Genomic DNA, 14,298 nt, shown 5'->3' with positions numbered 1-14,298 from the left:
TTGACTGAAGATAAGAGAATTGTCCTTCCGCTGCAATCCTCCTGTATATTTCAGTTTACCTTTATACACGAGTAAACCTAAGGTCAAATCTTGTTTTAAAGTGTTACTAAACCCACGACAGTAAAATCAGTCTGTATGTATATGCAGTAAAGCATGCTTGTTATACTCACTGTGGAACCTAAGGGGTTAATCCTTTGCATTGTATAAAAAGGCTGTTTGATCCTGTTTTCTCTGATCCTCTCCTCCTTCCACTGTCCCCTGATGATTTCCTAATAACACAGAATCTATGGAGTCAGGCTGCACATGCTCAGTTTGGTGTTTATTGCTATAGAGGTTTTTTTTTTTCCTTAGGATATGATCAGCACAGGGCCAATCAGCACTGTCCAGACAGAGGGACAGGGGTATTGCAGTCTCATAGGACAGTCAGAAAACTCATTCTACAAGCTTTAACCAGTGCTTGGCTGGACACTGATAGAAGTCACAAGACTGCTATATACTGCTGATGAGAAAAGGTATTTAACAGTTTATATTTACTAAAACTATTGCATTTCCATGTTCTGTGTACTGTGGGAGATCAGATATAGTGAATGAGGGGTCCTGGCTGAGTTTAGTAACACTTTAAGTTTTGGTTGTATTGTCATTGTATTAGTATGGAATAGAAATACACAGCATATATATAGATCAGCAGCACACAGCATATCTATTACTATTGCAAATCCCAGTGCCGGGACCAGGCCATCTAGTGCCCAGGGCAAAGATTCCAAACAGAAACCCCCCCTCAGAATGTATGAGCATTATGTGTCAGCAAAAATTCCCTCCCTCCGCCCCGAAAAATGTGAGCACTAATCTTCTCACTTGCCCCCTAAGCATAAATTTCCTTGTAAATCAAAATTCTCCCCAAACAAAAATTCCCCCTCTTCCAGTAAAAATCCCCCCTCCCAGCTCAAATTATTATTTAAAGGGTACCTTGAGATTGTCTATAATTTTAAAGGGTCCCTTAACTGAAAAAAAGGTTGAGAAACACTGATCTAAACAGATCATAAGAAAACTGATTTGCATGTTTTCTCATCCCTGTGCTGAAAGAAAACTGATCAGGAAGTTTTTTTTTTCTCATTGTAAGTACATTTTTATGTCCTGTATGTCCACCATGTTATAATATACACAATACAGTTACATTGCAATGGTTGAAAGCAGGAATTTCATCTTCCTAGCTTCAATAGTTAGCTTTAAAAAAATTCTTATAAGCATGAACAAACAAGGTTGAATCCATAATTTATTTATTGTAACATAGCGTGCTCTGTGTAGTTTTGAAATATCTTTATGTTCCAAAAATGTATTCCCCAATGAAATCAGCCACGTGTAACAGTAAAATACTATTTTACAATTCAATGTTTCAATCACATTAGTTTAGCTGACTCATCTGAAAAGTTTGCATACACTGTTTGGTAGAGACTAAAGTGGATGTAAAGTATAAAATACAATTCTATGGGTGACCCCATAACATAATCAGAATGCAACAATAAACACTTCCACTTGCTTCCAGCAGACTGATAACATCATTTTAGCTAAGTCACTGAATGATAACCAAGGATGACTTTTTAATGATGAAAGGTTGAGCTTTTTGAAAGAATATAGTGTTGCTGCATATTGTAACATGAATGAAATTTTGCAATCAGACTAAAAGACTTTATTCACGGTTACTGAATGGCATACTTTAATTAACCACATCACCTCTCATACTTTTTCTACTTTCTCATTTCTATATTTCCACTATGGGTGGTCTTCTGCCGAGGATGAACTGTGTTGCCTTTATGACTGAATAAAAATTGATTGAGCCAAGTGATGCCGGTGTGTGGCTCCTCCTTTTCTGTATCCACTATGGGCCTGTTTCTTTGGCAAAATTGTTATTACCAAACATAACAAAGCAATACATACTTTATTGTGGTACAACTGAGACTTTCTTTTGACAATATTGTCTTGCTAAAATTATTAAAAAATATTGTTTTGTTTTTCTATTTTGACCAGTGCTAGTTTAAAATAAAAAAGTAGCAACATTTTATTATGTAATTTAAAGTAAACAGTTTATTCTGTAATTTGTCTCATTTAAAATGAAACTAAAATTATGTTTTTGGTACATAGAAACCTTTTTTGTAAATGAAAAAAACAAAGTTTGAGCAATTTTTATGTGACACTAAAAAAAACCCATAATGGACGAAAATGAATAAACATTAATGGTAAAAAAAAGTAAAAATCAGAAAAATAATATTTAAGAGGAGAAGGGAATAGTTAAATCAGGCTTATTCAAGTCAGCTAAGGGTTAATAGGGAGTTTTTTTTTTTTTACTTGTAAAGTTTCTTTAAAGTGGTTGTAAACCTCCGGCATGGAATATGAACAAACCATGTCCCTCTATGCTGTGTGCTTGTCTCAGTCCAGAGCACTAAGTGTCATTTCTGTCTACTTCACTGTTGTTGCCCATCTGCATTAGTCACCTCTGACAAATTTATTTTCCTGACACTAAGGTGAAAAGGTGACAGGTAGCTCCACTACACAGCAAGTGATTGATACCTCAGCTCTGGTCCCCTGCAGTGTGTGGAGGGGGGGTATGTCCCTTCTCTCCAATCAGCTCTCAGCACCCCCCCCCCCCCGCTTTTCATAGCTGAGAGATCCTGTGTAAATTATTATTATGCACTTTGAACAGATGTCGAAAATAGAGGGCTGCATATAAACAGGTACAACTTATGTAGGAAGATTTGTTTAATCTGTGCATCATCTGAGGCTAACATATGGCTCCAATATCATTTATTTGAAGACATTTTAGCATATAAACAATCATAGCCTTTTTCTAAAATTTTCAGCAATCAATAACTAACAGCTTCAGTAGGGAATGTGACATCATGCCTTATTAAATTTATGTAAATTTACATTGATCATATGGCAAAATGACATGTATTACTTGTTTCTAATTCTTCTGTTAACCAAACAGGTTCATCATATTCACAGAAAACAACCTAAGGAGAAAATATATAAAGCATTCATCTCATCAATACTGCATGGTATGCTATGCATTTGTCTGCTGTTTTCAATATGGAAAATATAACATTTTGTGAATGCTAGCTAATATCAGGGGTCTCCAAACTTTTCAATACAAAGGCCATATTGTATATTTTACAAAAAAAAAAATCCCTGAGTATCAGAGTCCCAAGCAAAGTTCCTCCTTACATCAGAGTCCTCATCAGGGTCTCCCTTCTAACAGAGTCCTCATCAGACCCCCCAAGTATCAGAATCAGAGTCCCCCCTTACATCAGGATCCCCCATCAGAGTTCCTCTTTAAACAGTCCTCCTTGCATCAAGGTCACCATAGAGGTCTCCCTTACACAGAGCCCCCCTTACATTAACATCCCCATCAGACTCCTCCGTTATATCAGGGTCCCCATCAGAGTTCCCCCTTCATCAGGGTCCCATCAGAGTCTCCCCCTTACATCAGGGTTCCCATCAGAGTCCTACTTACCACTGTAAGCTGTACATGTGGCTGTAGCAGTAGGGTGGGAGGCAGAACAGTCTGGACAGAGGAAGTTCCATCCTTCTATAAATGCTGATGCAAGCACATTATGTGTGTAAGATGCTGGCAGTCCTAGCAACCAATGAAACCAATGACAGGGATGATGATAATGGAGCAGGGGGAACCCAAGCTGGAGACTTTGGGAGTAAGAGGGAAGAGTCGAAGGGGTTCTTGGGGGGATTCGGGGGAGGGGGGTTGAATCAGAAACCATAGATAGCCTCTTTTGACCTTAGTCCTCCATCTGTGCACATTGTATATACTGTACCACAAACCATATCCGCAGGCCACAAAAAATCTTGTGCCCTAAGTGTCATAGTTTAGAGACCCCTGCTATACTTTAAAGCTAAATGGAATTCAACACATTTTGGAATGGCGTTTGAGACAAAAGCTGGCTATGTTTTTTTTTTTATACAAACAAAACACCTGGCATGAACCCATAAGGAACACTTTTCAGGCCACATAAGTTCTTTTTTTAAATCATATGGCATCAGTGATGTGCATGTAGGTTGCAATGTAACTATGGGCAAAATAAAACATTACATATACAGTTAAGTTTACATACCCTTGCAGAATTTATGATTTCTTGGCCATTTTTCAGAGAATATGAATGATAACACAAAAACTTTTCTCTCACTCATGGTTAGTGTTTGGCTGTTTGGCTGAAGCCATTTATTATCAATCAACTGTGTTTACTCTTTTTAAATCATAATGACAACAGAAACTACCGAAATGACCCTGATCAAAAGTTTACATACCCCAGTTCTTAATACCGTGTATTGCCCCCTTTAACATCAATGACAGCTTGAGCTGCAGGCTTTGTGGTATTTGTGGATAAGGCTCTTTATCTTCTCAGATGGTAAAGCTGCCCATTCCTCTTGGCAAAAAGCCTCCAGTTCCTGGAAATTCTTGGGCTGTCTTGCATGAACTGCACGTTTGAGAACTACACTCTCCCCAAAGTGGCTCAATGATATTGAGGTCAGGAGACTGAGATGGCCACTCCAGAACCTTCACTTTATTGTGCTGTAGCCAATGACAGGTCAACTTGGCCTTGTGTTTTGGATCATTGTCATGTTGGAATGTCCAAGTACATCCCATGCGCAGCTTCCTGGCTGATGAATGCAAATGTTCCTCCAGTATTCATCTTGCCATCAATTTTGACAAAATTTCCTCTTCTTCGTAGCTCACACATCCCCAAAACATCAGCGATCCACCTCCTTATTTAACAGTAGGAATGGTGTACCTTTCATCATAGACCTTCTTAACTCCTCTTCAAATTTAGTGCTTATGGTTGTGTCCAAAAAGCTCAATTTTGGTCTCATCACTCCAAATGACTTTGTGCCAGAAGGTTTGAGGCTTGTCTCTGTGCTGTTTGGCATATTGTAAGCAGGATACTTTGTGGCATTTGCGTAGTAATGGCTTTCTTCTGGTGACTCGACCATGCAGCCCATCTTTCTTCAAGTGCCTCCTCAATGTGCATCTTGAAACAACCACACCACATGTTTTCAGAGAGTCCTGTATTTCACCTGAAGTTATTTGTGGGTTTTTCTTTGCATCCCGAACAATTTTCCTGGCAGTTGTGGCCCAGATTTTGTTTACCTGACCGTGGTTTGGTTTCAACAGAACCCCTCATTTTCCACTTCTTGATTAGAGTTTGAACACTGCTGATCGGCATTCTCAATTCCTTGGATATCTTTTTATATCCCTTTCCTGTTTTATACAGTTCAACTACATTTTCCCGCAGATCCTTTGACAATTCTTTTGCTTTCCCCATGACTCAGAATACAGAAATGTTAGTGCAGAACTGGATGAAAGATGCAAGGGTCTGTCAGGAGTCCAGAAACTCCTTGACCTTTTTTATACACACACTAATTACAAGTAAACAGATCACAGGATGGTTACCTTTAATAGCCATTCAAACCCCTTTGTGTCAACTTGTGTGCATGTTATCAGGCCAAAATCACCAGGGTATGTAAACTTTTGATCAGGGTCATTTGGTAGTTTCTGTTATCATTATGATTTAAAAAGAGTAAACACAGTTGCTTGATAATAAATGGCTTCAGCCAAACACTAACCATGAGTGGAAGAAATGTTTTTGTGTTATCATTCATATTCTCTGAAAAATGGGCAATAAATCATAAATTCTGCCAGGGTATGTGAACTTATGAGCACAACTGTATAATGCAGTTTGTCACTAGTATTAAAATATGCTGAAATTCCCCGTCTAAAATAGGTTTATTACCTGTTGATCCTGCAGGTAGATCTGCTTTTTTCCACTTCCTGTAAAAGGCCAAGTTGTCAAAAGAGCCAAAGTGACAGTTACAGGGTTTGGACAAACCATATAACACTGGTGGGGGTTGCTTATAATGTCAGCTTTTATTCATGGGGCTTAAAAATGTTTTTCCAAAAGAAAAAAAAGAACTGTTGCTGCAACTGCTTAAAAAGTGTTAGCTGAATTTATGTCCATTTAAGACTACATGTCCATTTAAGACTACCCCATCCACAGTGTAAACAATTGTTTACTAAGGTGCCCAGTTCATACCATACATGTGAGGTGGTGTGCAGAAAAAAATGGTGCATAATGGATATAGTGTGAACAAGCCCTAAAAGAATAATATCTACAGTATGTTGCACTGATCGCAAACCCCAGTGGGAAGTAGAACTCATCTATGTAGAACCATTTGTATGTGTTCAGCTATATTTCGGCATGTGAAAATGATCGGCATTAAATAATAATCTTATCAATAATTGTTAATATTTAAATATTTTGTTTTCTCTTATGGGTTTTGATGATGCAGTATAACTACACGGGAAAGCCACATTTGCGTATACATATCCTAGATATTTACTTATGCTGTTTCCTGATTAGTAGCTTTTGCAGTATATGGCTGGTTTTATATCAAAAAGAGTGAAGTATCTAGTATATGGATAATCACTAGGATAAAACAATTATCTTTGAACGCCATCATGAAAGTATTCTAGCAAACATGCTTTTTTTCTGATTGTGTTCTTTGCTTTACTTATTTTTTTAAATTGTAATTATTTTTTCATACCTATAATTGACTTTTCTTTTTCTTGAGACTCACTTTCCACAGCTTTGTGTACCATTTTTCAGTTCCAAAAAGAAAAAGGTATCCTTTAAAAAATATAGATATGTACTTATTATTATGCATCACTTGCAAAACATGAACATGAAAGAGGTAAAGCAACACATTGCAAAAGAAACAGTATTTATACAAGATAAAAGTTCTGCTTTTGAACTTACAAGAACATGACAGCCCTTCCCAAACAGCTCCCTAGTTTCACCTAAACCAAGAAAGGGAGTTTCAGAGATTACCTACAACTCCTTCAGAAGGGGCCGAGCCTTCAGAAATGGGACTGATTTGTAAAGATCAGAAAACTTGAAACAAAGTTAAGGACTTTGCCAATCGCAGCCAATTACAGTTCTTGTTTAGTATTTTAAACTGAAGATGAAACTTTATTAGTTCCCACTGGATTTAGCTCCAATTTTAGTTGAGACTTTTAATCTAAAATTTTGTAACTACAGCACATTTTATGAATAAGGAGACCTTAAAGCTGAAGTTTAGCCATAAAAAATATAGCTTTAGTAAGCTGTGTTGCGTTAACAAGTATGTGCGTTACAAAGAAGAATATGCTTGTTTGGTTGTTTGTATTAGAAGCAGAAATCAGGTTACTTTGAGTGTTTGAGTAGAGATTTTCTCAAACAAATTGAAAAACTTTACAAAAGCTGTCCTCTAAAATAATGAACTGTTGTTGCATGTTGGGCCAATGTCAGTTGGCAATTAGATGTTTCCATTGTTTTTAGAGTATTTCTGATTTTACAATGCATTCAGGTAATGAGGTCAATAAAGCTTGAACTTATTGACATATATGATCTATGGCATGTATGTATGATACAACAGTGCCTTCTAGAGGTTGAGTTAGGAAATGTTTTCCCATACAAAAGAAATTAGAAAACATATGCACATGTCATGTGGGATTGTCTACCAAAGTTTCCAAATAAAAGGTCAGCAGGTTTAGCTGATAGTTAGTCTTCGTGCAATGAGGGCGTTGAAAAAAATAGCTGCAAAGCCACTTCTGATGCCAGGAAAAAGTGGCTGTAAAAACGCATTTTTAGTAGCGCTTTGCTTTGACATTAATGCGCGTTTAGCCACGTTAGCGTTTAGCAGCGTTTCTCTGCCTCTTCTATTTTTCACTCTTACTACAGAGCACAAGTCGCATGACATGTCAAAGTCAATGGTTCCCTAGGAGAGTCGTCTTAACTGATCTGACTTTCATCCCATTCATCTGAATGGAAGTCGCATTCAAGTCGGATCATCATGAGGATGTGCTCCGAGGATCTTGAAGGGGAACCCTACGCCAAAATAAATAAAAATAAATAAATGGCGTGGGATCCCCCCAGATTCATACCAGGCCCTTTGAGTCTGTTATGGAGCTTGAAAGGGAACCCACTACCAAAATGAAAAAATAAATGGCGTGGGGTACCCCCAAGACCATACCAGGAAGTGTCTGGGGAGCAGGGGAAATCCCATGCTAAAAAAAAAAAAAAAAGATATACCAGACCCCTATCCGAGCATGCAGCCTGGCAGGTCAGGAAAGGGGGAGGACAAGCAAGCGCCCCCCAGACCATACCAGGCCACACACCCTCAACATAGGGGGTGGGTACTTTGAGGCAGGGGGAGACAAGGGCCTCTTCCCGACAACCCTTTAACAAGGGGGTCCCCTACCCATTCACCCCCCAAAAAAGGCAGTGTAGTGTAAATAAAAACAAGAGCCGGTTTTGACAAATCCTTTCTTAAAAATTTTCAACATGTCCTTTCCTCCATTCTTCTCCCTCCAGTGGTGTGTTCTTCCTCTGGTCTTCTCCCTCAGCTGCTGTCTTCGCTGCCGCTGCTGTCTTCTCTGCCGCCTGCTCCCATTGTTGTGCCAGCTCCATTCTCTGCTGGTTCTTATATAGCCATTAGGCGTGGCCATATCGTGATGTCACCATGAGACCCCGCCCCTTGTGACGTTACATTCTGGAGGGAGAAGACTGGAGGAAGAGGACACGTAGATTTTTAATAAAGGACTTGTAAAAACTGAGTCTGTTTTTTATGCTACACTGCCTTTTTTTGGGTTGAATGGGTAGGGGTGCAATATATCTCATACTCATTCACATAGGGGGGGCCTGGACCTGGGGCCCCCTTGTAAAGGGGGCTTCCAGATTTTGATAAGCCCCCTGCCCGCAGACCCCCACAACCACCGCCCAGGGTTGTCGGGAAGAGGCCCTTATCCCCAACAATATGGGGACAGCACCCAACCCCAATGTTGAGGGCATGTAGTCTGGTAAGGTCCGGGGGGACGCTTGCTTGTCCCCCCCTTTCCTGACCTGCCAGGCTGCATGCTCGGATAAGGGTCTGGTATGGATTTGGGAGGTCCCAAACCGTTTTATATTTTGGCATGGGGTTTCCCTTAAAATCCATACAGACTCAAAGGGCCTGGTATGGATCTTGGGGGAGACCCCATGCCGTTTTTTTTTTTAAATTGTGGTGTGGGGTTCCCCTTCAAGATCCTTAGAGCACCTCATGATGATCCAACTTGAATGCGACTTCCATTCAAATCAATGGGCTGAAAGTCGGATCAGTTAAGACGGCTCACATAGGGAACCATTGATTTTGACATGTCCAAAAAAATATCCAGCATTAAGCCGCGTTTAGCAGCATCAGACATTTTTACAGCTGTATTGTATTTTTTTTTTTTCAAATTTGTTGCTCTTTTTTGTTTATAGCGCAAAAAATAAAAACCACAGAGGTGATCAAATACCACCAAAAGAAATCTCTATTTGTGGGAAAAAAAGGACATAAATTTTGTTTGTGTACAGCATCTCATGACTGCACAATTGTCAGTTAAAGCAAAGCAATGCCGTATCGCAAAAAATGGCCTGGTCATTAAGGGGGCAAATCCTTCCAGGGCTGAAGTGGGAAGTGGTTAAGACACAGTTGAAGTAAGAGTTACACTGGTAAGTAGCCCTGTCATATCAGGCATATCATCACTTGTTTAAGCATTTGCTAATTTCAGTTGTCCATTGGTGTTCATACATTGTGTGACTGTAAAGTTGTTTATAAAGGCTGCAGCATGTTATTTTCCTGACTAAAGCTTAACAACTCATGGGACTTTATGGAACATCTAAGAAAACTCTAACCCTACAGGCAAATGTCAAATTTCAATCTCTAATCTATTTTACCAAAATCTATTACACTCACCTCCTCTGCAGCAATGTGGCATCTGAGAGCTTTCTCACCAGTGCTGACATTGTCTGGTATTCTTCTAGGTTTGGAATTATTAGCAATCTTGATTAGCCTGGCTGGGATGATGTAACTCCCAAGCATGGAGATTTTATTCACCCTGGCACCAAGGTATGCCTAAAGAAGTTTTCCAGCAGGCGGGTAAGAGTATTTTATTGCAGAAGAGACAGTGGGGTTGATTTACTAAAAGGCAAATAAATTGTGCACTTTGAAAGTGCAGTTGCCTCAGAGCTTAGTAAATGAGGGGAAGCTCTGATGACTTAGATCATCCAGTCATATGCAAGCAAAAAAATACTTTCTTTTTTTTTCCTTGCATGCGATTGGCTATTCTTTGCTAAGTGAAGCTTTGTAAAAAATGTATGTTGTTTGTTCTGCGCTGATGGCCAATCTATTATGTGAAGAGCTGCTGCCTCCACCGTGACACCCACCTAGGTAGAGTCTAAATAGTGAAAAAGGGGGTTAATGGTGGGTGTGGCGTGGCTCTGGGGTCCTCCTAATATATATGTAACTGTGCGTGCATCAATAAAGTGCAAATATTTATCAATACAATATAGTGCAAAAACATATATGTGAAAAAAATCGGTCAAAGATCATTAGGTGCAACAATATATATATCCAATAGTTAATACTCAAAACAATACTTAATCAAATGCATGTACCAATAATTAGAATAATAGAAGAAACCCTATTCGATAATAATAAATAAATAAATTAATAAATAATTCCTGTGCTATGAAATCTCAATGAAGTGCCAGTGAATCCAAAGTGCAGTCCATCAAAAAAAAAAAAAAAAAAAAAAAAAAAAAAAAATAAAATATATATATATATATATATATATATATATATATATATATATATATATATATATGTCCACAAACAGCCAACCGGATGAATAAATGAATAGATAAATAAAGTGACTTGTGCTTCTTTCTTCTTGTGCCGTCTAAAATATCAAAAGTGCTGGTGCTCCACTCTGTGCTCTCCTATCTATGTTGCACTCACCAGAAACTTGTCCCCTCTAGGGGTTGTCACGCTTTTACAGCTATGCTGTTGCTAAAACCTCCGCTGTATTGGTCCTTGTCAGCCCCGCAATCTCATTCAAATGCAGTGCATGCAAGAGAGAAAAGGATACTCCATAATGCAATAACGTTTAAATAGAACACTATTTTTATTGAAAAAGAATTGCACTTACATTCTGTGCATAAACCAAATGCAGTAGGTAAAAACCACAAAGTCCGTGGTTCTCCTGTGATTCACTGACCTAACCGGAAGTGATGCAATGAAGCTGTACTGCATTTGGTTTATGGGTTTCCAGAGTGGAGCACCAGCACTTTTGATATTTTAGACGGCACAAGAAGAAAGAAGCACAAGTCACTTTATTTATCTATTCATTTATTCACCTGGTTTTCTGTTTGTGGACATTTATATATATATATTTAGATTTTGATGGATTGCACTTTGGATTCACTGGCACTTCATTGAGATTTCATAGCACAGGAATTATTTATTCATTTATTTATTATTATCTAATAGGGTTTCTTCTATTTTTCTAATTATTGGTACATGCAATTTATTAAGTATTTTTTGAGTGTTAACTACTGGATATATATATATATATATTGTTGCACCTAATGATCTTTGACTGATTTTTTTCACATATGTTTTTGCACTATATTGTATTGATAAATATTTGCACTTTATTGATGCACGCACAGTTACATATATATTAGGAGGACCCCAATGTGAAGCGTTAGCTCATTTATTAAGCTCTGGAGTAACTGCACTTGCAAAGTGCACAGTATATTTGCCTTTAATAAATCAACCCCATAGTATGCTGCTTCTGCAATATAAAAACCTTACTCTTTGCAAATTTAATTTTTTGTTCAAAAAGTTCTGCTTTAAGTAATGCATAGCTACCTACCCAAGGTGAAAGAAAAAAGGTGCTTCAAAATGCTATGGAATGTAGCCAAATGTTTTTGAGTTGAAAAAAAAAGGAAAAAGAAGCATTGTAAAATATGTGCTGTGGTTTAAAAACATTAGAAGAAGTTATATGAGGGCGACACCTATGACCATAGATTCTCACAGTACTATGGGTTTTCTAAAAAGAGAGTGCAGCAGAAGTTGCTTCCTTTCAGATACTATCTCTGACTGATACCACAGACAGGGCTGTATGGAAAGTAGGACAATAAGAGGGAGAGGGATGAGTCACTGGTTTGACTTATTCATTCATTTGAGTGTATAAATTTAACATTGAACTACTGAGCTCTGTAAACTACAGGGTCTGTTTTTCAGCAGAGGGACTTAAAATGCCTGAAAAACGTGAGTAGGAGCCCAGAGCTCAACTTACTGGCTGCATTTGAAAATATTAAATATTCAAATGCAGCATTTAATATTAAGTTAAAATGATAAATATTGTATTTTTTATGTCAACCATAACAAATATAACTAAACTGCCCTGCATTTCTTTTAAGTTACCTGGTTAACCGCTTCCCGACCGCCTCACGCAGATATACTGTGGCAGAAGGGCACGTGCACACAGATTAACGTACTTGTACATTGCCCTTTAAGAGGCGGCTCGTGCGCGCGCCCACCAGGAGCTCCGTGACCGCGATCGCGGGTCCCACGGACCCGATGTCCTCGGGGATACCCGCGATCGTCTCACAGTGAGGAAAAACGGGGAGATGCTAATGTAAACAAGCATCTCCCCGTTCTGCCTAGTGACACTGTCACTGATCTCTGCTCCCTGTGATCAGGAGCGGCGATCAGTGTAGTGTCACACACAACCCCTCCCCCCCACAGTTAGAAACACTCCCTAGGACACACTTAACCCCTACAGCGCCACCTAGTGGTTAACCTCTTCACTGCCAGTGACATTTTTACAGTAATCAATGCAATTTTTTAGCATTGATCACTGTACTAATGCCAATGGTCCCAAAAATGTGTCAAAATTGTCCCATGTGTCCGCCATAATGTCGCAGTCACGATAAAAATCGCAGATCGCCGCCATTACTAGTAAAAAAAAATTATCAATAACAAAGCCCTAAAACTATCCCCTATTTTTTAGACACTATAACTTTTGCGCAAATCAATGAATAAACGCTTATTGCGATTTTTTTAACCAAAAATATGTAGAAGAATACGTATCGGCCTAAACTGAGGAAAAGAAATGTTTTTTTAAATATTTTTTGGGGATATTTATTATAGCAAAAAGTAAAAAATAATGCGTTTTTTTCAAAATTGTCGCTATTTTTTTGTTTATAGCGCAAAAAATAAAAACCACAGAGGTGATCAAATACCACCAAAAGAAAGCTTTCTTTGTGGGAAAAAAAGGATGTCAATTTTGTTTGGGAGCCACGTCACACGACCGTGCAATTGTCGGTTAAAGCGACGCAGTGCTGAATCGCAAAAAGTGCTCTGGTCAGGAAGGGGGTAAATTCTTCCGGGGCTGAAGTGGTTACAATTGTGCATAGGTCTTAAGAGTTCTTAAGAGGTCTTAAGAGTATATCTGTGGAGTAAAGGGTGTAAATGTCTTCACTTACGCTTAAGAATTGAATTCCAGCTAGCCAAATGTATTTTCTGATACTGCTCCTCATAGTCTGATACAAATCTTCTGCCATCTGTAGTGAAAGATTGAACAAAGCGTCATTATTGTTTAAATACCTAATGAGTATCTAAGTTTAGCATAAATTTAGCTACATTTATGATTCAATTATAACTTTTTTTTTTTTTTTTTTTATTGTTTCCGTCACATCTTTATTATTTTTCCCTTCTAGGATATTCTTAAATATTTTTAAAAACCGGCGACAAACCGCCTTCTATAATTATAAACCCTATTATTATCTTATTCTCTCTCAGTTCCTCTTATTTCCCCCCACCCCCCCTCCCCCTCCCCTGTGTCTGGTCCGTTCCTTTATGTTATTTATTTATCCACTTGGCTCTGCACCTGTTCTTTCTTTTATCCTATCTAAATAAATATCCGAGACTTTGTAGTTTTTCCAACTTTCCCATCTACTATTATCCCCTTTCTCTCCTCCTTCCATTTTGTAGTGATAATCTATTTCCTTTAGCCAGTTTCTAATGTCTGGTTTTCCACTTTTTAGCCAATTCTTGGGAATTAAGGCCTTGGCCGCATTCAGGAGGTTAGGTATTATTGATTTTCTATATTGTTTCTTAGGTTTATTGTAGATATGGAAGAGGCATGTCCAAATATTTTGTTCTATTTCTTCTCCAGTTATTTCCTTTATGTTGTTTAACACTTCCTTCCAGTACTCCATTATTATTGGGCATTCCCACCATATGTGTATGATCGTTGCTATTTGGCCACATTTTCTCCAACACAAGGAGGTTCTATCTTGATGGAATCTGTGTATTCTTACTGGGGTCATATACCATCTTGATACTAGTTTATAATTCATTTCTATGGTCTTCATGTCCCAG

The 14,298-nt window shown here is 38.3% G+C and overlaps 1 protein-coding gene across 1 annotated transcript in view; it reads right to left on the bottom strand.

Annotated features, from left to right (window-relative positions):
* Window positions 1–6,609: 6,609 nt before the first annotated feature.
* The window catches only part of LOC141111734 (spexin prohormone 2-like), a 47,786-nt gene continuing 40,097 nt past the window's right edge, over window positions 6,610–14,298 (bottom strand). Inside the window, exons 5-6 of the mRNA XM_073603874.1 lie at window positions 13,401–13,478; window positions 6,610–6,692 (exon numbers count right to left, since the gene is read on the bottom strand). Coding sequence (XP_073459975.1) covers window positions 6,610–6,692; window positions 13,401–13,478 — 161 coding nt within the window. The remainder of the gene's footprint in view (window positions 6,693–13,400; window positions 13,479–14,298) is intronic.

Source organism: Aquarana catesbeiana, linkage group LG11, assembly GCF_042186555.1.
Source record: "Aquarana catesbeiana isolate 2022-GZ linkage group LG11, ASM4218655v1, whole genome shotgun sequence".
Lineage (NCBI taxonomy): Eukaryota > Metazoa > Chordata > Amphibia > Anura > Ranidae > Aquarana > Aquarana catesbeiana.
This window is presented reverse-complemented; position numbering and strand designations above follow the sequence as displayed.